This window comes from Pongo pygmaeus, chromosome 7, assembly GCF_028885625.2.
Source record: "Pongo pygmaeus isolate AG05252 chromosome 7, NHGRI_mPonPyg2-v2.0_pri, whole genome shotgun sequence".
In the NCBI taxonomy this organism is placed as follows: Eukaryota; Metazoa; Chordata; class Mammalia; order Primates; family Hominidae; genus Pongo; species Pongo pygmaeus.
Window position 1 is genome coordinate 118,858,349 of NC_072380.2, and position 23,757 is coordinate 118,882,105.

At 36.4% G+C, this 23,757-nt stretch overlaps 1 protein-coding gene across 3 annotated transcripts in view; it reads left to right on the top strand.

Moving 5' to 3' along the window:
- OXR1 (oxidation resistance 1) overlaps nucleotides 1-23,757 on the top strand; it is a 488,540-nt gene that overhangs the window by 82,293 nt on the left and 382,490 nt on the right. For all 3 annotated transcript variants that reach the window (XM_054497496.2, XM_054497491.2, XM_054497493.2), the window contains one exon: nucleotides 8,461-8,621. In XM_054497496.2, coding sequence (XP_054353471.2) covers nucleotides 8,599-8,621 — 23 coding nt within the window. In that variant the 5' untranslated portion in view covers nucleotides 8,461-8,598. The remainder of the gene's footprint in view (nucleotides 1-8,460; nucleotides 8,622-23,757) is intronic.

Below are 23,757 nucleotides of genomic sequence, written 5' to 3' on the forward strand. Positions count from 1 at the left end.
TTTCTGGTAGGAATGTAAATTAGTACAACTTCTATGAAAGGGAGCTTACTTACCAGTGTGTTTTAGAATTTAAAATGTGCATAGCATTGACCCAGAAATTTTATGTGTAGGTATTTATCCACAAATATAAACCAATATTATATCATGTGTATAAGGATATACACTGCAGCATCTTATGTAATTGCAAAATATTGCATACAAACTCAATCTCCTTCAGTATGAGATTGGCTGATGAATTAAGGTAAATCCATTCAATGAAATGCTCTAAAATCCTGAATAGGAATGAGGCATCTCTATATGTGTATTGATAGGGAAATATTGTATATGTACATGACTTTATGACATGTGTATGTATGTAAAAAATAAAGGTGCAGGTAAAACTGTATATGTTAGGCTGCCATTTTATCAAAGCCAAGTAGATAGATAGATATCGAAGTAGATATAGATATAAATCTGATAGCTAGGTACACAGGCCAGAAAAGGGAGAGATGTTTATTCTTTAGCGAATATCCTTTTGATTTTACTCTATAAGCATAGATTTCTTATTAAGAATTAATAACAAGATAGCACAAATTATAAAAATTCAAGGCAGAACCCCCTCTTTTAAAATCTTGTCTCTAGAGAAAGTTTACCTTAAGGGAAAAGTAAAACTGTTAGTTTGGTTTCCTTGTTTATTTTGTGCCTCATTAAGAATTTAACTATGGGCTAGGCGTGGTGGCTCACGCCTATAATCCCCGCACTATGGGAGGCAGAGGAGGGCAGATCATCTGAGGTCGGAAATTCGAGAGACCAGCCTGGCCAACATGTCAAAACCCCATCTCTACACAAAATACAAACATTAGCCGGGTGTGGTGACGCATGCCTGTAGTCCCAGCTACTGGGGAGGCTGAGGCAGGTGAATCGCTTGAACCCAGGAGGTGGAGGTTGCAGTGAGTCGAGATCACGCCACTGTACTCCAGCCTGGGCGACTCCAGCCTGGGTAACAGAGTGAGACTCCATCTCAAAATAATAATAATAATAATAATTTAACTATATAGACAATCGATTTTCACAGGAAAAATAATATCTTTCCCCAATGATTGACTTACATCCTTCCAAAGTCCTGGAGTTCCAAAAATTCATAATTCAAGTGTAAGAATATAATAATGTCACTATTTAAATTATTATTTTTGAGTCATTCAAGTCATATTGTTGCTAACATTTTATTTTGTTCACTTTTTACATTAAACATTTTTTTCTTATTTTTTAATTGGCAAATATAAATTGTATATATTTATGATATACAACATGATGTTTTGATATATGTATACACTGTGGAATGGCTAAATCAAGCTAATGAACATGTCCATTACCTCACTAATGTATCATTTTTTATGGTGAGAACATTAAAAAATCTGCTGTCTTAGCAATTTTCAAGAATGCAATACATCGTTATTAACTATAGTCACCGTGTTGTGTTGTACAATAGATCTCCTGAACTTATTCCTCCAGTCTAACTGAATTTTGTGTCACTCGACTAACATCTTCCCAATCTCCCCCACTACCTCCAGCCTGCCGCCCCTAGTAACCACCATTCTACTTTCTGCTTCTATGAGTTCTGCTTTTGTAGATCTCACATATGACTGAGATCATACAATATTTGTCTTTCTGTTCCTGGCTGATTTTAGCGTACTATCTTTCAGGTTATCCAAATTGTTTCAAATGACAGAATTTCTTTCTTTTGAGAAATGTCCATTCAGGTCCTTTGCCCATTTTTTTTTTTTTTTAATGGAGTCGTTTGCCTTCTTGCTATTGAATTTGTTTGAGTTCCTTATCTATTTTTGATATTAACCCCTTTTCAGTTATCTTGTTGGAAAATGTTTTCTCCCATTCTCCCTTCTCTTGTTAGGTTCCTGGCTGATGGGATTACTCCAGGATCATTGTGGAATGGGGTTGGATCTGGGTCATGTTACTGCTTCTGGGTATGTAGCAGGGTCCAAGGTTGACAGGCCTGGTATAAGGGTTCTAGTGGGCATGGATCCCATCTGGTCCCTTGGTGGACTGGGATATCTCCAGGACCTTGGTCCACAGAGCTGGTTCTGGCATAAGGACCTGCTTCAGGGTCCACAGATGGTGGACTGTTACTACATGTGTGGATGAGTGTGGCTCACAGGTGGCTAGGAAGGCTACATCTACACTGCTACTACATGTGTGGATGAGTGTGGCTCACAGGTCCCTGGGAAAGCTACATCTACACTGTTACTACATGTGTGGATGAGTGTGGCTCACAGGTCCCTGGGAAAGCTACATCTACACTGTTACTACATGTGTGGATGAGTGTGGCTTACAGGTCCCTGGGAAGAAGTGTGGCATCCTCCACGTCCCTGGGAAGGCTCCATCTGGGTCACTGTATGGGCCCCTAGACAGCTAATACTGCCCTGGTCTGTGGCTGAGGGGGATTGGAACCAAGTCACAGGGCTGCTTCAGGATCTCCAGCTGAGACCAAGTCTTCAAGTCTGTCTCTGGAGTCATGGACAGGCGTGTCTCCCAACAGGTCCCTGAGCAGACAAGCCTGCTCTCAGATTGCAGTTGAGAGGGGCTGGAGCCTAATGCAGTGCTGTTTTAAGACCCACATGGGGCCAAGGTCAGAGTCAGCCTGCAGGAGCACTGACCAGCTTATCTCCCTCCGGGTCCCTCTGTGGGCAAGACTTGTCTCAAGCTGCAGGTGAGACGGCTGGAACCACTTCTCAGGGTTGTTTCAGCATCTGCTGTGGGACCTAGGTCAGCTGGCCTTCCTGCGAGGCAGGACGTGAGTCTCTTTGAGTCCCTGGGCAGACAGAACGACTTTCTGGCTGTCGCTTAGTGTATTAACACCTGGAGAGTTCTTGGTACTTAGCTAGATGCTCTGGAGTTTGAACATAAAAGACATAATTACTGACCTTTGCAAAAACAAAAGTCATATGAAAAATGCAGTACACATTTTAATGTGGAATGTATTTTAGTTGTAGATTGCTTAGAAGAGGGGCGATCAGAGAAGCATGAAACTATCTGGCAAGAATTCACAGGATCTGTGGACCTTGTATTGATTCTGGAAGAATTTGGATAAGTGAGATTAGAGGGGAAAGAAAACTTCAGTACAGAGAAGAATCAGAAATGTATAGTATATTCAGAGCTCAGGTATGAGCATTGTAAGTAAGCAAGCTCAAGCAGAGTAGAGAGCCTAGGTTAGGAAATATCAATAAGGTAAGTTTATAGGGAAATCAGAAAACAAGAAAGAGGCTTTAGATTTGATGTGAAAATAAAAAGGAATCCACCTTGTAAAACTCAAGAGTCTAATATTTCTTTGATAATTTGTTCTGCTAACATTTATTTGAATCTTTAGCATAAAAGTCTTCTCTTCATACCTCATGCATTTTATTCTTCATTTTATGCCCATTATCTCTTGTAGTGCCCTGAGTGGAATTCAAATATATATGTACCTCATTACCTGCACAGTACATCTCTTAAAACAAAATCCAATGGACCCTTGGATAACCCAGTTTGAAATTATCTATAATGTTTAGTATCCCCTTGGGAATTGAAGCCTAATTTTCTGCAGGCAAGGCGATGTAATTCACTGTGTACACTTAATGCTTATGGTGCTTATGGTCAAAACCTTGAACCATTTTGGTTCTGCTTCCAAGAACCGTTTTTGTAGATTTACTGTTTTAAATATGAAATATAGAAAACCTATATTTATTATGTGGTAGGTTACTTAAACTGATATTCACAGAATTTTAAGATCTTGATGATACAGCAGCATCTAGGTATGCATAGAAGTAGGTTAGAAAAATGTGTCTTTTGCTTAAATAAAATCACTTCACAGAAGATTTGTGAATGGCAAAGTAATTACAACTAAATGAATTTATTAGAATATAATATTTTTTTTCAGCTGGATTTGAAGCCTAAAATCTCATTCATGAATAAAATGATTAAAATAATTATTTTGGTAAAGTATCATCCCAATAATCCATTGTTGTATTCAAGGACTCTTCACATTTTAATAAATATGTTAAAAGAGAGAGGGTTCATTAAATTCACATCCTCTTTTCCTTAATATTGCACTAAAAGAGTGACCTAAAGAGAACAATTTTGTTTATGCTTATAGCTTATATCATAGCTGGGCATTCAGGGAAAGTCAAATCACCCCATATATTTTAAAAAGTTTCCTCTAATATGAAGATATAGTCTTTCTCTTGTGAAAAAGGGGCAGATCTCACTCTTAGCAATATTAGAATTTTGGCTGAAAGCTATGAATTCATACGTAAGTGTGGAGAATGATGTTGGAGATCTGTGTTAAGATTATGAATCACCAAAATGAACACAAAATTTAAACTTCTGTGAAGATTTTAAAGATGTTTTCTCTGGAAAGATTACATTGATAAGCAATCAATCATTTACATGTAATTAAAAAAATAACAAGCCCAATACAGGGTTTTTAAAAAAAATCACATCATAAAAATGTAAATATAACAGGCTTTTTAATTTTTTTCAACTCAGTAAGCTTTGAGTGCCTGTTAGGCACATTGTGCCTATTCTTGACAAAATAAATCAGATAGTTATAAGTTGTAAAAGAAAAGGAAAGATGATATAACAACAAAATGAATGTTAGCGTGATTAGTACAATTGCTATGAATGGTCACTATAAATTTTTTTGTGTGCTTGGATATTTACTTCTTATAAACATGTAAGGTTTTTTTCTTTTTAATTTTTTTACTTTTGGTGTCAGAAAAAATGCAATTCTTTAATATTTATTTTATTTTAGAAATCTACATATAAGCTTATCAAATTCCAAGTTGGTAGTTATTGCAGGTAAAGGACATTGAGCAAAGATTTCACTTTTAAACATTATGGCTAGGATCTTAGGAAATTATCTTGAACTTTAAGGACTAAAAACAATATGCTGTCAAAGAAAAAATGCATCAGACAGAGTTAAACAGCTGCAAGGAAAACTGGATTCCATATTACCGCAATAGAGGAGAGAGACTGAACACAACTCCACTAAAACAAAAGGCGGAAGTGTTTTTCAGTGCTGGATTGAGCTAGCAGAAAAGTTCTAGAGGACATTGCGGGAGGGCATGGTTGGTCAATTTGATTATGCCATCTTTGTTTACTAATTGGCACTTATTTAAATTAGACTTCTACCCTCCCACAGGGAGAGGCAGCTAGCAAAGCTATCTTTTTCAATGGCTGCATTTTAAAGGGAAGGCTCCCAGGTCCTTGAGAAATACATTACTGGATTATGAAACTGACAGGTGGTTGACACAAGCTTTGCATCTCAAAGGGGCAGAGAATGGATTTACAATTGCAAGTTTCCTGAAGTAAATACCCTAAGGAAAAGGAAGTCAGGAGGCCATAGACAGGAAGAAACCCACCTAAAGTTTAGTCAAACTGAGGGAAACACTAAGGCTATCTTGGTCAACTCTTCAGTTATATTAAGTTGTACCATGTACATTGACAATATTTGACCATTTTTGACCTACAAAAGCAATGGGTTCATATGGCTCCATCTAAGATTCTAGGATCCAGTTTGTTTTTGTATTATTTTTGCATTCTGCAGAAGCAAACAATTCTCCACTTGTGGTTTTTAGTTTTACACTTTCTTATTTCAAAAAGGACTTGGGGGGATTTTATATGTATTTACATTAAATAATATATATATGTATGCTTATGTTTGTATATATCTGTGTGCTTATTTTAAAAAGGTTAAAATTGAAGTTGGCAAAAATAATAATAAAAAAATGGTTAGCAGAACTCTTGAATAGTTCTTAAAGAAATGTCACAGGTTTATTTCAGAGCTTCCCATAAGTTAATGCAAGGAAAGAATTGTAGTAAGTTGCAGTAAAGACCCTAGGAGAAAAGCAACCCAGAAATTTAGAATAATAGTTTTACAGGTGTTCAGACCTAACACAATTTTTTCCTTTAAGTGCTCATAAAGGCAACATTTGTGTGTTGGCAACTTGTCCACTAAGCCTAATAGTTGATTTCATAGTCTGGGTTTTTGCTTGTTGATTGTTTTTTTTTTAAATGATGTCTCTCAATGCAAACTTGGCAAAACTCCACAGTGTAATTTAGTAAAAGCAATTTGATTAGGCATGAAAATAACAACATCCAGATATACAGTTCTCTAAAGATGGAATTAAATATATCTAGAAGAATGAATTGCATCAGACAATATTCCATATATATGTGTATATATATGTGTGTGTGTGTGTGTGTCTGTGTGTGTATATATATATATATATATATATATATATATATACTTTTTTTTTGGTAAACTGAACCCTCGATAAAAATCAGGCAATACAGCTTGGAAACTTTTGAAGTTAACTGTTGTGGTGTCAGAATTTGGAGTTCCTTTGCCTTTACAGATGTAAGTCTATATGCCGTAACAATTTTACCAAGGACAGGATAGACAGCCTCTTTTGGAATGTAAACAGACAAGTTAGGATGTGGATGAAACTTCATAGCTGCTTACTTCACTGGCAGGCCAGTATTATTATTCTGGCAGTCAGGGTCCAGCTAAAATTAGAATTCATTAAAATCATGGTTCTTGCTTTATTCCTAGACAGCCACTCATATGCACTTGTATGCACACAACAGTTTTCATAGTGTGCTTTATTTTTGTCCTTTTTTAAAAATATGATGGCCTCTATGTTAAATGGTGAGTTCTTTATATGTAAATATTATATTTTATTAATCCTTGTATCATTAATACTAAGAGTAATAGGGCACGAGAAATATTTTGTTTGCTTATGAATGACTTAAGGAAGCTGAAGTTTGATATTTAAAATTATAAATATAAAATGTAAAATTGTCAGTAAAAAATGGACTGATCCCATCTCTCCTTTGCCCCATGTTTTCCACTTTGCAGTAAGTAAAAAAAACCACAAAACTCTGGGGGTCAAGGGCACCGAGTCTCAAACGTGGTGGCAGACGCTGCTAGTTTTCTGCCAGTATCCACTTCCCCAACTTCCTTAACAACAGGCACTTTGGTTTACGGTTAGGACGCTAGATGCCCCGAATAATGGCTGCATTTTCCAATTGTCTTTAGAGTAAGAGTGGCCAAATGACTAAACTCAGGCCAATAAAATGTAGGCAGAAATGTCATGTGTAAATTTTAGGAAGCATCCTTCTTTACTTCCTCCTCCTTTCTGCTGGCAGGAATGCAGACATGTTCGCTGGAGCTCAGCAACCTCTTGGACCATGAAGGGAAACACATGATTGAGAAGGGTAGACTACAAGAAAGAATACACCTCCTTCCCTGGTGTCCATGGAGTTGCCATATATGCCTTGGCCTTCTCAGGTCGAGATTTATTTGTATGAGAGAAAAATAAACTTTTTTCTAAGCCACTTTATTTAGGGTTGCTTTTTCTTAAACTTGTAGCCAACCCTAATGGTAATCATTTGGGGCACATCTTTGGAAATCCTTCCCAAATCCCTGAGACTGGGCTGGAAGCCCCCTCTTCTGTGCTCCCACATGCCCTGTATGTGCCTTTATTAGAACACTTTCCCTATTTTATTGATATCATCTTATTTTACATAAAACATTATTTGAGCACAAGAACAATGTCTTATTTTATTCATCCTTGAGCTATAGCTAGGATAGTGTACGTTTACATAGGATATGCTCAATAGGTGTTTGTTTAATTGAAAAGCACTGGATTAATGACCTGACTGAATAAAGTGCTAACAGTACTATGGAATTAATTTGATTGATTTTGATTCAAAACCATAGGACCCTATAGTAGATGTCAAAATACATGTGTGGAGATGTTTGTCATATTTGTTACATACATAACACCCTGGCTTATCTCCCCCATGTTAATCAATATAAATCATTTTTCCTATTATTTAGTGAATAATTTAATTCACTAAATTATTTAGTGAATAATTTAATTCACTAAATTATTTAGTGAATAATTTAATTCACTAAATTATTTAGTGAATAATTTTTTGTTAAAGCCTTGGGTGTGATGGCAACTTGTATCACGGAATTCTTTTCTTTCTTTCTTTTTCTTTCTTTCTTTCTTTCTTTCTTTCTTTCTTTCTTTCTTTCTTTCTTTCTTTCTTTGCTATGGGCTAATCTGTATCTTTGTTCTAATTTTTTTATCACAGGTATATAAAACTGATTTGGAGAGTATAACCTTATGAGAAAATATTTGGTTCCTCCAAATCACATTCTCTCATTTCCCTGTATTCTCTACTCCGGGGATTGAACATTTTATTAACCGTTCAGATGGTTTTAAAAGTAAAATATTCAGCTTATCATATGGTTGGTTTAATTTTATCTTTCGTTTATTACATGTCTTATATTTTAAGAAAAAAATCATATTTTTTGTGTGTATCTTATACCATGACAAAACCATTGATTTGGATGAAATTGTGACAAACCATATAGACCAGGTACTAGAGATATTCATTTATTTCTTTTCTTTATAGGTCCTCTCAAACTGTGAGTAACTAAGTGGTTTGTGCATCATTCCAGAAGCAAAGCTAAAATTTTTAGCGGTGTTGTCGACTTGACCTGCTAATTTCCTGTTCTGGAATCAAGAGAAGACTCCTCTACAAGTTGCTGCAATGTCTGTAACTAATCTATCATGGTGAGTGAATGGTTTTCTTATCTTAAATGTAAATGAAAATATTTCATGAGCAATATTTTATGAGGGAGTCGTACAGGCAGAACTTGGGCAGAGAGAAAACTTAAAAATCTGGTTTCCAAAGATTACTGTCCCATGTTAGGGTAAGGAAAGCAATCTAGGATTAGAAGTCTGACACTTTCAGTGCTATGATATCTGGGGCCTCTGGAAAGGATTGAAGCCTCACACTGAATCCCAGTGACCTCCAATACCTTTCTTCCCAGCACATCCTAGGAGAGAGAAGTAATATTATATCCTTTCAATATTCCTTGCTATCGGTATAGTCCCAGATATAGGACTAACAAGCTATATGGCTGGCTGTCAATGTGGGATAGATATTTGCTCATCAGTACTTCTTTTCTTCAGGTTTTATATTTCAACAAATCTACCCAGATTAAACTGAATAGAACTGAAATATGGAAGAGAATAATTTGTTATAGATGCACATCTCTAAATAGCTGGCATTCTAAATAATCTTTGACTTTCAGTGCATGTTTAAAAGCTGTTTGGGATTTAAAAAAAGAACTGTAAGGATATTTTTCTGACAAAAAGTGAGCTTTTCTATAGCAATGAAGAACAATACTAGTAGGGATAAATTTGAAGGTATTTTATGGAACTTTGACTTTTTTATGTAAAGAGGTGAATAAGTGACATTTATATAAATTTACAGTATTCAATACGTGAATATAAGGAAAATCTGGTAATTTTTTCCATTTCTTTAAGAATTGATTTTATCCTTGCTCTTCAATTTGTGCTGGAAATGTAGATAGCATCAGATTAAACAGTTGTTACTGGCTCAACTTAGCTCCATAAACTTATTTTTAGTGAAGTAAGCAATTTTTTTAGGGCAAGGATATAATTATTTGTTTAGATTCGGAGTCATGTTTCTGAAGGACCCGCTGTTAATGGACTCCCTAGAAGATATCCTTGGATCTTTTGACCTGGGTGCTAAGAATCTCAGTTTGAAAAAAAAAAAAAAAAAAAGAAAGAAACTAAAGTATAATCAAACAAATTTCATTTAAATTTTGAATTATTACTGCACAGTATGTTTTCCTATTATATTATTATTAAAATTAAAAGTTTTTAAAAGTGTAATTTTTGTAGAACCTGTGAGTCATTTTGAACTCCTGGGAGACCTTGACACGTTTCCTTAAAGGAATTATATTCCTGGCAAATTGTGTGTAGGAGATGAATTCTCAAAAAGCAGGGAGCATTTCAAAGAAGGGGGAGGGGAGGGTTGGGGAAAGGAAAAGGAAAGGGGAAGGAGGAGACTGAAACAGGTTTGATTGTTGTGCAGTGCAGCCTGGTTCACAGGGTCAGGGCAGGACTAACATTGAGGCCTGGCCTCGGTGCATACTTCTATTAACTGCTTTGATGTGATATGAGGACATGATTGTTGCTCCAAAACACAGTGAACTCCACAAAGAGAGAGACTGCATTTCATGGTTCCAGCCCAATTGTCCAGCACAGCACCTAGAATTTAGTAGATATTCTGTAAGTGCATGCTGTGGAAATGAGTGAAAAAATGCAAAGCAGGTAATTCAATGGTAAATAAATGTTATCCTTCTAAAAGAAAGCTTTAAATTGTGAGGCTATCTTATAGAATTCTTCTATGTGGAGTTTATGAGAATTCTTTCCATGTTACAGCTTCAGATTTTATAGAAATGATTCTTGGATATTTTTATCAGCACTATCCTCGATTCTAGCTAGTGTTCTGCATTAGATTTCCATGCAGGGAGCTATTAATTTGTTTTACCAGTCTCACCCCCACCATGCAGCTGTGAGGTGTTTGGCATCCTCATTCTCCCACTTAGCAATTGGGTTGCCCAAGTGCTGGCAGCAAAGGAGACAAGAAAGTAAATCTAAAACATGCAAAACGAGTCACTGATTTATGTCACTGATACCTAGTTTAGACATCGTTAACCTTCTTTTTTTTTTTTTTTTTACAATAACCTTTGTAATTCTTCTACATTCCTAACATCTTCTAATTTTTATTTTGGGGATTATTGTTTTATAAATATTTTAATAGGAATGCATAGTAACTCATCATTACATTAATTTAGTTAAGCTGTTATAGTCCCTCATCGGGCTCTGTTTTGAAATCCAGAAACAAAGACATGAAAATATTGACTGATATGGGAAAATTAACTGGGTTGAAAGATTATTAATTTAAAATAAGACATGTAACATTTAAGTGTATGCCATGCTTGATTTAGCCTGACTAGTGCATTCTCTAACTGTTGTGGAAAACTACATGGGAATCTAAATCAGAAGTTTGGCTGGTAACCATATAATCATAACAAGGAGAACTACGTGCTTCCCATGTTCAAAGGAATCAGGATAGGATACACTTGGCAGGATACACCTGTCAATAAAGGATCCACCTGCTAAACACAGAGGTCAGCCTCGCAGGGCAGCTACTTTGTGTCTAGGAGTTGGATTAGCACTGCCAATGTTTGTCCCGATGATTCTGAGTTCCACTTCTGCCAGAGTCCGTCTGCTTGGCTTTCTTGTCAATATTACCACTGAGCTTCTAGTCAAAACTTCCTGCAATCTGTGAACAGTGTAGTCTGTCTACCATGACATCGTATTAGTTGACCATATCCACATGTCGATTTTAAAATGTAACTCTGAGGTTAATGTGGGAAGTGCAGGATGCCTGTTGTGACTCTCATAGAAAACCTAGGAATTTTAAAAGTATAGGTTAGTATAGTTACAGGCATATTTACAAATACCTAAGCAATTCTCCCAGCTTTTAAATACCCTGTATAAGAAAGTTATCTTTTTATACATTAAAAAAACTTCTTGCTCTAATAGTTATGTGTATGATACTTGAAAAAAATATATAAATAATTTAGCAATTTCATGTAAAAGCTAAGAAATATATTTAATCTAGGAAACTTCCAAGTTTCCAGAAAACTACAGTCTCAGGTGGAAAAAAAGGACTAGTGGAACTTGATTGTTTCATGAATCTTCCTATTTAGTAAATAATGATCAGAGAGAGGCAATGAGTAAGTTGATGCTGGTTGAAATAGAAACAAAGGGATGTGCAGAATCTGTTGCAGAAAACTACGAACAAGTGACAGGTTCCAGGCTAATCTGAGGGAAAGAATTGTTTCTGGTAGCATGGTTAAGTAACTGGAGACAAAATACTGGTCAACATATGTACAGTAACACTAAAATATTGGGAACTTAGTGTGTAGTAGGGCCTGGAGAGTAGCAAGGAATTGGTTTAGTAGTGGAGGGTCTCAGTATGTTGATAGAGATCCTAGTGAAGGCTCAACTGATTTTGCAAGATGACATCTTTTTGACCCAAATGATTTTTCACCGTGATGCCTGCACACACTTTAATTTTGGTCCCCAAATCTGTTAAAGGCTGGACAGCATCTTGTGGAGGTGATAGTAATTCTACTAGAGGCATGTATGGGAGAAAGAAGTCACTGGATGAAAGGCAGAATCCAAGTAGCCACTCAAAAACTAGTGAGCATCTATAACATGCCATGTCCTGTGCTAAGCACAGCGAAACAGTATTGGTTAAAAGTAATGACTGCTCTTTTTGGAGCTCATTTATAAGCCAGAAGACTGATAAGTGATCAAATAGCTCTGATTTAATGTGATAAGTGCTTTAAAAGATAAAAGGTACGTGCAGAATGTGTTTGAAAACAAAAGGGTTATTTGTTTTTCCTGCTTGGGATGAAATGACTAATTTTTCAGAAATACAAATACACCTCTTACATTTATTCCTAAATATAAAGAAATAAACTAATTGCAAAGGGTCAAACACTACAGAAAAATTATATAGATATATAGCAGAAACTAAAAATGACCTAAATCTTATCATTCACAGAAAACCATTGTTTAAAACGTTTTTGTATATTATTTTCTGCATATATTCACTGTTTTTTTTTTTTTTTTTTTGCAAAATTAGACTCAAACCATGTGTGATACTTTGCCATCTTCTGTTTTTAGTGAACAGTTTCTATGGCCCTCACTCCATTTGGTGGATATAGAGCCACATCATCACCTATAGAGGCTGGTGTATCATTGCGTGGCAGTAGTGTTGTTTAGCCATCTAGGTTGGACCTTCAGATAGCTTCCACTTTTCTTTTATAGGATTGTAAATATTTCTGCTGTGGGGAAAATTATTCAGAGATTATTGGTCACAAAGTACTGTGCCACTCAGGGTATGCAGCAGAGCCCTATCTTGTTGCAGCTACCTGGATTGTAGACATCAAGGCCCTGGAAGAAAGAATGTTTCTGAGAAAGAGTCTTGTTAATTCATCTTCTTTTTTTTTTTAGTTTTAGAAAAGGGTCCATTATGTATGCTCACCCTTTTCCCAGATTTAGTTCCTCATAAACATCAAGTAATGTGCTGGTAACTGAGAAATACTGCAGTTGGTTAGTAGAATTTTATCAGAAGTCAACAAAATATTCCGTTTTGCATGCCTACAGATTGGAAAAATAACAAAGCCTAAGTTGGGTAAGTTATTAATGTTTTGACTAAATTTAGAAATGGTGAATGATCTTCATTGCATATGTTTATCATTTAAAATACTATTATGAATGTTGGCAATTTCAATAACACTTTAATAGGAAATAAATACATTTGAATTATTCTCTTTATCCAAAAGTAATGATTTTTTTTTAGGCTGGGTGCAGTGGCTCACGCCTGTAATCCCAGTACTTTGGGAGGCTGAGGCGGGTGGATCACTTGAAGTCAGGAGTTCAAGACCAGCCTGGCCAACATGGTGAAACCCCATCTCTACTAAAAATACAAAAAATTAGCATGGGTGGTGGCGCACACCAGTAGTCCCAGCTACTCAGGAGGCTGAGGCAGGAGAATTACTTGAAACCAGGAGGCAGAGGTTGCAGTGAGCAGAGATGACACCACTGCACTCCAGCCTGGGTGACAGGGCAAGACTCCATCTCTAAACAACAACAACAATAACAAAAAAAAGTAATAATTTTTTTTAGAATTTTAGAGTTGAAAAAAATGCAAAATTAGAAATGCGGAAAGTTTGCTTTGTCAGATTATTCACATTACTTATAATATTTATATCTAACTTCTTATTTAATGAATAAATGAAGAAGTTGAATCATTCTGTATTATTCTTTGGCACCTGCATTTAGGAGGAGAAAATTCTGGAGAGACAGAAGCAGCCACTTCATTTTAAGGAGGGGGAATGGGGAAATCAAACTCTTTTCTTAAAAATTGCTATAGCCACTCTTCTGCAAACTACTTGTCCTATTTATGCTGCTAAATTGCAGGCTCTCAGGGACAGTACTAATGTACTTGTGTTTGCAATGGCAAAGGAAGTAGAGACTTGAACTGTCTCTATTTTTGGAGCAATCAAGACCTGCAGGGGGAATGATGTGGATAAATAGAGATTGTAAGGGAAATTTTTAGCCCCAGTTTTATAGTAAAGGAGGAAAAGTCAGAATTTTGAAGGGTCTATTGTCAAAAAGGAAAAAATAAAGAGAAAGGTTAGACATGAATGTAAGTCTGGTATTTCTAATTTTTTTTTAAAAGGAGACCTCTGTGTGATAGGAGAAGCTTAGTTGTGAGATAATATGAGTATTTCTCAGTGGTAAGTTCATGTTGAATGAATGACTGTTCTTTTACGGCACTGAGAAGAGAGTGGGTTTGAGAGCCTGCAACCAAAGAATCTTCCTGTTAAGTGGAAATGGTCAGCTTGTAAAGGAGTAGAGACAGTAGAGTAACTCAAGTTTAGGGGAGCATAAATTAAGAGAAAATAACCTAGGAAGAGAAAAAAAAATAGAATAGCCAAAACAAAAGCTCAAGAGGAATGAAAAATGTGTCCTCTCAAATTACATAAAACTTTAAGGTAAAGTATCATTATTTGGGTTCCAGTTAAATTTAATGAATTCTGCAAAATGTCAATGTCTTTCTATTCAAAATATAGCCTTTTTAAATTGAAAGCCTTTCATTAGCAAAATGATTAATACTATTTTGATTTGGGATTGACACTTTAATTAAATACACTACATTTTTAGAATCCTCAACCATTTTTTGGCTTTGAGCTATGTGCCTTTAGAATAACTTTTTAAAAATTAGACATTTATAAGAGACTTGGATATTTTTCTTCTTATATCTTCCTCCAATTATTTCTCTTTGAATAGTGAAATAATTAGTAAAACACTGTATTTTAATTTTGTCTTTAAAAACTAATGCCAACTAGACATAAATCACATCCTTGAAAGGAATTGCTTGGTAAGTTTTGGTCTAGGTAGAGGAGTTTGATTTCCTGTGCATTTAATGAGCCTGAGGTTGCAGGTTCAAACCCCACAGGGACTAATAAGTTCTGTTCTCTTTCTTGGCCAAAGTCTACTAGACCTGTAACCTTGACCAGCCCTCCTTCCTAAACTTGCCATTGGTCATAAGTCATTAGAAATAGTTGATTGATCATCACCAGCTTACAACCAGGTTTGGGGAAAAATATAAACTGAAAATCAAGTGTTCTTCAGGGGTTGATAAGGGGTCACGTATATCATCTTCCTTTTGAATATCATCCAGGTCAAATAATTTAGATTTATGCTTTGAAATAAGACTTCTCATCATTCTCAAATGAATCATAATTTACTCTCTTGTGGAAGATCTACAGTGAATTATCACACCAATATTTCCTTAGACTGTAGAAGCTTTAACATACAACTGGGCAGTCCGTTCCAAACCTTAAGGCTAGAGTTTCTAAACACCACCCATTTGTGGACTTGAACAATTAAGTTAAAGACCAGCAAATAGTCTATGAGATAATTTAGTTATCAAAATAGATATGTAGGCTAAGAGATGTTATTTTCAGCATGATCAAATAAAATTGACTGTCAAATCTTAAACACTATTTTCCATAAGTGTATAAAATTATCAACATTGTGTTATCCTAGTATACATTCTCCGTCTTCTTTTATGTATTACATTTTGTTTGTTTTTTATTTGTTTTTAAAATTGTGAAAAGATTCCAGCTTGATTATAAAACTATTCCAGTTTAAACAATCACTTTTCATTACCATTATATGGTCAATAAAAGAATTCAATGCATTCATTTACACTTAGTTTTATGTTTCCCTTTTTTTTTTGAGACGGAGTCTTGCCCTGTCACCCAGGCTGGAGTGCAGTGGTGTGATCTCGGCTTACTGCAACCTCTGCCTCCCGGGTTCAAGGGATTCTCCTGCCTCAGCCTCCCAGGTAGCTGGGACTACAGGTGCGTGCCACCATGCCCGGCTAATTTTTTGTATTTTCAGTAGAGACGGGGTTTCACTGTGTTAGCCAGGATAGTCTCGATCTCCTGACCTCGTGATCTGCCAGTCTGGGCCTCCCAAAGTGCTGGGATTACAGACATGAGCCACCATGCCCGATCTATGTTCCACTTTTAAGAGTAGGTTAATTGATATGAGCTTTGAGAATAATTTAAAGTTAGTTTATGAATGAATAATTTTAAAATAATTCTTGCACAATTAGAGATAAATTAGTATAATTTATTTCTAAACAGGCAGTGTATTATTTTTATTAAATTAGAATTTAAAAATATTTATATTCATTCATTTCTTTATTCAACAAATTTTTGAGCATCTACATTGTACAATTTACTATTTTCAATGCTGTGGAGAGAATGATGAATGACGCAGAAATTTCTGCTCTCATGAAGCTTAGATTAATTTTTATCTATATCTGTGCTGAAGACAGATATAGATAAAAATATGTCAGCATGACAGTGATATGTATTTTGAAGAATAAGCAGCTTATAAAGATAGAGTATGATGGCAGAGGATTGGGGAGTAGGTGTGAAGAGGCTCCTCAGAGGTGGCATTTAAGCAGAAATGAACTATACAACTCAGAAGAAAACCATTTCTGGCAGAGAAACAGAAAGGACAAAGAACCTGAGACTGAAAAGTATCTGGTATGCTTGGGGAACCGTCTAGGAAGCCAGGTAGGTGGAAAACAGCCAATAAAGGGGAGAGTCCCAGGAACTGAGCTTAGAGAGGTAGAGGGAGGCATGTAGGCCAAGAGAAAGACTGGAGTGTGTTCTAAATCTGATGGGAAATTTTGCCCTCCCTTACTAGATTATAGGTGAGAGTTCATATGAAATGTAAATTTAGAGAAATTCAGTGATAGGAATAATTGAGTGTTGAAAGCAGAGTCTTGACACAATCTGATTTCTAAATTCAAAAGGATTTCTCTATGTTCTTCAAAGTTTATGAAAATAATTCATATTGTATCCTTAATATAAACATATGACAGAAAAATAAGATATAATAAAAAAAGAAAAGATACCAAGGCAATGGAAAACCATTTTCATGAATATAACCAGTTTCTCATTATTATACATTTTAAGAGATTCAACAAATCTGACACATCTGAATAATTAAGGACATGGTATATGTTTTGTTTTGTTTTATTGCATTTTATTTTATTTTTTATTTTTATTTTTTGTCTCTTCTTAAAAAAATGGGATATATGTGCCCAATGTTCAGGTTTGTTACATAGGTATACATGTGCCATGGTGGTTTGCTGCACCTATTGACCCGTCCTCTAAGACCCCTCCCCTCAACCGCCACCCCCCAACAGGCCCTGGTGTGTGTTGTTTCCCTCTCTGTGTCCATGTGTTCTCAATGTTCAACTCTTACTTATGAGTGAGAACATGCGGTGTTTGGTTTTCTGTTCCTGTGTTAGTTTACTGAGGATGATGGCTTCCAACTTCATCCATGTCCCTGCAAAAACATGATCTCATTCCTTTTTCTGGCTGCATAGTATTCCGTGGTGTACATGTACCATGATTTCTTTATCCAGTCTATAGTTGATCGGCATTTGGGTTGGTTCCATGTCTTTGCTATGGTAAATAGTGCTGTAATAAACATACTTGTGCATGTGTCTTTAGAGTATAATGATTTATATTCCTTTGGGTGTATACCCAGTAATGGGATTGCTGGGTCAAATGGTATTTCTTGTTCTAGATCCTTGAGGAATCACCACACTGTCTTCCACAATGGTTGAACTAATTTACATTCCTACCAACAGTGTAAAAGCATTTCTGTTTCTCCACAGCCTTGCCAGCATCTATGGTTTCCTGACTTTTTAATAATCACCATTCTGACTGGCATGAGATGGTATCTCATTGTGGTTTTGATTTGCATTTCTTTGATGATCAGTGATGTTAAGCTATTTTGCATATGTTTGTTTGCTGCATAAGTGTCTTCTTTTGAGAAGTATCTTTTCATATTCTTTGCCCACTTTTTGATGGGGTTGTTTGTTTTTTCTTGTAAATATGTTTAAGTTCCTTGTAAATTCTGAATATTAGACCTTTGTCAGATGGGTGGATTGCAAAAATTTTCTCCCATACTGTAGGTTGCCTGTTCACTTTGATGACAGTTTATTTTACTGTGTAGAAGCACATTATTTTAATTAGAACCCATTTGTCAATTTTGGCTTTTGTTGCAATTGTTTTTGGCGTTTTAGTCATGAAATCTTTGCCCGTGCCTATGTCCTGAATGGTATTGCCTAGGTTTTCTTCTAGGGTTTTTATGGTTTGGGGTTTTACATTTAAGTCTTTAATCCATTTTGAGTTAATTTTTTTATAAGATGACAGAAGGGGTCCAGTTTCAGTTTTCTGCATATGGCTAGTCAGTTTTCCCAGCGCAATTTACTGAATAGGACATCCTTTCCCCATTGCTTGTTTTTGTCAGGTTTGTTGAAGATCAGTTGGTTGTAGATGTGTCATGTTATTTCTGAAGTCTCTGTTCTGCTCCATTGGTCTATATGTCTGTTTTGGTACAAGTACCATGCTGTATTGGTTACTGTAGCCTTGTAGTATAGTTTGAAGTCAGGTAGTGTGATGCCTCCAGCTTTGTCCTTTTTGCTTACGATTGTCTTGGCTATACGAGGTCTTCTTTGATTCCATATAAAATTTAAAATAGTTTTTTTCTAATTCTATGAAGAATGTCAATGGTAGTTTGATGGGAATAGTATTGAATCTCTAAATTACTTCGGGCTGTATGGCCATTTTCACAACATTGATTCTTCCTATCCATGAGGATGGAATGTTTTTCCATTTGTTTGTGTCCTCTGTTATTTCCTTGAGCAGTGGTTTGTAGTTCTCCTTAAAGAGGTCCTTCACATCCCTTCTTAGCTGTATTTCTAGGTATTTTATTCTCTTTGTAGTGATTGTGAATGGGAGTTCATTCATGATTTGGCTCTCTGCTTGCTTATTGTTGGTGTAAAGGAATGCTTTTGATTTTTGCAGATTGGTTTTGTATCCTGAGACTGCGCTGAAGTTGCTTATCAGTTCAAGAAGTTTTGGGGCTGACACGATAGGGTTTTCTAAACATAAAATCATGCCATCTGCAAACAGAGACAACTTGACTTCCTCTCTTCCTAGTTGAATAGCCTTTATTTCTTTCTCTTGCCTGATTGCCCTGGCCAAAACTTCCAATACTCTGTTGAGTAGAAGTGGTGAGAGAGGGCGACTTATCTTATACCAGTTTTCAAAGGGAATGAGTCTAGCTTTTGCCCATTGAAGATGATATTGTCTGTGGGTTTGTCATAAATGCTCTTATTATTTTGAGATATATTCCATCAATACCTAGTTTATTGAGAGTTTTTAACATGAAGGGATGTTGAATTTTATCATGGGCATTTTCTACATCTATTGAGATAATCATGTGATTTTGTCTTTGGTTCTGTTTATGTGATGGATTACACTTATTGATTTGCATATGTTGAACTAGACTTGCTTCCGAGGGATGAACCCAACTTGATCATTCTGGAAAAGTTTTTTGATGTGCTGCTGGATTTGGTTTGCTAGTATATTATTGAGAATTTTCCCATCCATGTTCATCAGGGATATTGTCCTGATGTTTTCTTTTTTTCTTGTGTCTCTTTCTGGGTTTGGTATCAGGATGATGCTGGCTTCATAAAATGAGTTAGGGAGGAGTCCCTTCTTTTCAGTTGTTTGGAATAGTTTCAGAAGGAATGGTACCAGCTCCTCTTTGTACCTCTGGTAGAATTCAGCTGTGAATTCGTCTGGTCCCGGGCTTTTTTTTTTGGTTGGTAGGCTGTTAATTACTGCCTCAATTTCACAGCTTGTTACTGGTCTATTCAGGGATTTGACTTCTTCCTGGTTTAGTCTTGGTAGGGTCCAGGAATTAATCCATTTCTTCTAGATTTTCTAGTTTGTTTGCATAGAGGTGTTTATAGTATTCTCTGATGGTAGTTTTTATTTCTGTGGGGTCAATAGTGATATCCCTTTATCTTTTTTTATTGTGTCTATTTGATTCTTCTCCCTCTCTTTACTAGCCTAGCTAGCAGTCTATTTTGTTAGTTTTTTCAAAAAAAGCAGCTTCTGGATTCATTGATTTTTTGGAGGGTTTTTTCGTGTCTCTATCTCCTTCAAGTCTTCTCTTATTTCTTGTTTTCTGCTAGCTTTTGGATTAGTTTGCTCTTGCCTCTCTAGCTCTTTGAATTGTGATGTTAGGGTGTTGATTTGAGATTTTTCTAGTTTTCTGATGTGGGCATTTAGTGCTATAAGTTTTCCTTTCAACCCTGCTTTCGCTGTGTCCCAGAGATTCTGGTACGTTGTCTCTTTGTTCTCATTGGTTTCAAAGAACTTCTTGATTTCTGCCTTAATTTCATTATGTACCCAGGGGTCATTCAAGAGCAGGTTTTCCAGTTTCCATGAAATCATGTGGTTTTGAGTGAGTTTCTTGATACTGAGTTCTACTTTGATTGTACTGTGTTCTCCAATAACTCTTCCTGCAAGGAAGCCTCACCCAATGAGGAAGGATAGGCCTGAAGAAACACTCTGGTGGCAGACTACCACAGCAGGTGTGTTGGGCTGTGGGGACAAGTCTTGGGACAAAGCCTCCCTGGCTCCAGCAGGGGAAAAGCACAGCCTGGAACTATAGAAATGGGTGCTGCCCTTCCCCTGCCCAGGGAGCTTAGCTTGTTAGGCAGTTGGGAGTCCCAGTGCTGACTGCTGCCTCTCCCCCAAGGAGCTCAAAGGACTTAGACAGCAGGCTGTCACAACTGTGCTGGTTGCCCCTCCCGCCAGGAGTTCAGCAGGCTTAAGCAGATTCCAGCTGAGAGGCTGTAAGAATCTGCGTATTCCAGGGTTGGTGGCATGGGTTCACAAGTGGTATCTTCCAATCTGTGGGTTGCAAAGTTTCATGGAAAAAGCACAGTTTCCCTGGCTGGGTAGTGTGCTCAATCAGCACCTCCCTTGGCTGGGAGGAGGGGGTTCCCCATCTCCCTGTGGCTCTCAGGTGGGCCTGCCACACCACACTGTTCTTCCTTCTCTCTGTGGGTCACACCAGCCTTCTAATCAATTTTGATGAGAGAACCTGGATACCTTGGTTGCTGGTAAAGAATTCACATGCTTATTATGTTTTTTTCTTCGATGGGAGCCTTGGAACACTGCTGTTTCTAGTCAGCCATCTTGGCCTCTCCCGTATGATCTATGTTAAGCATCCCTAATTTGAAAATCCAACATTTGAAATGCTCCAAAATCTCAAACTTTTTGAATACTGATGTGATGCGGCAAATGAAAAATTTTACACCTGACCTTATGTGATGGGTCACAATCAAAACAGAGTCAAAACCATTTCATGCAAAAAATCATTGAAAATATTATATAAAATTATCTCCAGGCCGTGTGTATAAGGTGTATATGAAACATAAATGAATTTTGTGTTTGGACTTGGGTGCCACCCTGGAGTTATCTCATCATAAATGCAAATATTCCAAAACTCAAAACGTTACTGGTCCCAAGCGTTTCAAATAAGGGATACTCAATCTGTATAAAAGAGATATCATCTATAGAAACATTTTACCTTGCCTTTTATCAGTAGATGAATTATGTTTTCATAAATTGTGGAAATCGAGAATATACAAGTCACCCTCGATATCCATGAGTTCCATATTCATAGATTCAACCAACCTCAGATTGCAAATATTCAGGGAAAAAAATTCACAAAGTTCTTAAAAATTTGAATTTGGACCACACCAAGTACTATGTTGAATCCACATGAATGAAGTAATGTGTAGGCATTGTATTAGGTATTATAAGCATGTAGGGATGATTTAAAGTCTCTGGAAGGATGAATATAGTTATATGTAAGTTCTATACCATTTTATACCTGGAACTTGAGTATCCTTGGATTTAGGTATCCTTGGTAGGACCTGGAACCAATCCTTCATAGATACTAAGGGATGGCTGTATTACAGTTGCCCAACTTGTGTTTTATGCTTATTTTTAAATCCCCTCCCTTTCCCATAAACTTTAAGGCTAATTTCAATTTGTAAACACAAAAGTGCATTAAACAATAAATTTTTTTTACTGGCTGTTTAATGTGCATGTGGTTTTAGTGAGAAACCAGGTATAACATGGTACCCATCCAGGTGCTAACCCATCCAGGAGAGAATGTTGGCATAAAATTACTAGGCATCCTTCTTGGATAAAATTCACTTTATTCTAAAATTATGACCTTTCTATACTTTTCATGGTAAAATATGGTTTCTTCTACGGTACTGGTTATAGATGGAAGATAGGGTATTCTTTAATAACTTTTTAGACAGAGTCTCCGTCTGTCACCCAGGCTGGAGTGCAATGGCATGATCTTAGCTCACTGCAACCTCGACCTCCCAGGTTCAAGTGATTCTCCTGTCTCAGCTTCCTGAGCAGCTGGGACTACAAGCATGTGCCATCACACCCGGCTAATTTCTGTATTTTTAGTAGAGACAGGGTTTCACCATGTTGGCCAGGCCGGTCTTGAACTCCTGACCTCAAGTGATCTGCCTGTCTTGGCCTCCCAAAGTGTTGGGATTATAGGTGTGAGCCACTGCACCCAGCCCTGATGTCTTTTTTAAAAATCAGAATGTAAAATCAAAATGTTTGGAATTACTGATGTAATGGGAATTACTTAAAATCGGCTCCTAGCCAAAGTAGTGTCAATGGTATATGATCCGTATTACAGAAGTCACTCATGTGTATCTCCCACCTTCATTTGGCACTTAGGTTGGTAGATTCAGTGTATTGAAACAGCTTAAACGTTACATAATTGCCTAGAAAGGGCTAAAAATGATCTTATAAGCATACAAATATTACAGCCTACTGGAGTCTTCTTTTACTAGACACACATATATCACTGCCTATATAAGGAGCATGGCTAATCATCTTCTTCCCTGGATATTTGCCATTTGATGTCTGGGAAATACACCATAGCATTATAATTACTTTTTCCTACTACTGCTTTATAGTCATATTTAACATTTATGCATTTTCCTTCTCTTTTTAATGATTACATTTTCTTTATTGGATAGCATTAAAGTTTTCCTACTGATGGGTCAGACAAACTCATTTTTATTATGGTCAGAATCAGTTAATTGTTCAATACTATCTAACTTGCTAATGCTATTTCGAAGTATTAAGAAATATCTATTTTTCATAATAACTAGGTTTGAGCCTTTGAATGTGTTTTAATTTCTCAGAATTTGGAAAGTTAAATGTTCTCACATTTATACTTACAGAGGTCACATAAATGATATTTTGTGAGTTGGAACTATTAATTATAGATACAAGGTTGAACTCAAGTGAACATTTTCCTTTGATCTAGGTATGTTTAGATATAAGGGTCCATGATTTTAGCAACTTCAGTGCTAAGTAATCAGAGCAGCCCAGCAGCAGCAACAGAGACAGAATAATCTCCACTAACAGACAATTTTATAAAGAGCCTGATTCACCAGGCCTCCCTATTTCAGCTATGAGCTCATAGCAGAAGGCCGAGGTTCTAAGATGTCCACCATCTTTTCTGGCTGATAAATTTCATGTAGGAGGAATATTATTGTTCCAGATGGTTTTTCAGCTTTGTGCACACTAGCTTCATAGACTCCCACTGTAATTGAAAATTGGTTTTGCTCCAACAATTGACACAAAATTAGATTAGGTTAACTACTTTTTGGTTTTAGATTACTGATACAAAGTGCTTGCATGACTATGACAACATAAATTGAAATTCAGACTAAGTGACGTCCCTGTGTGCATTTTCACTTAGATATTTTTCCCTGAGGTTTTCATAGTATCATTAAATTACA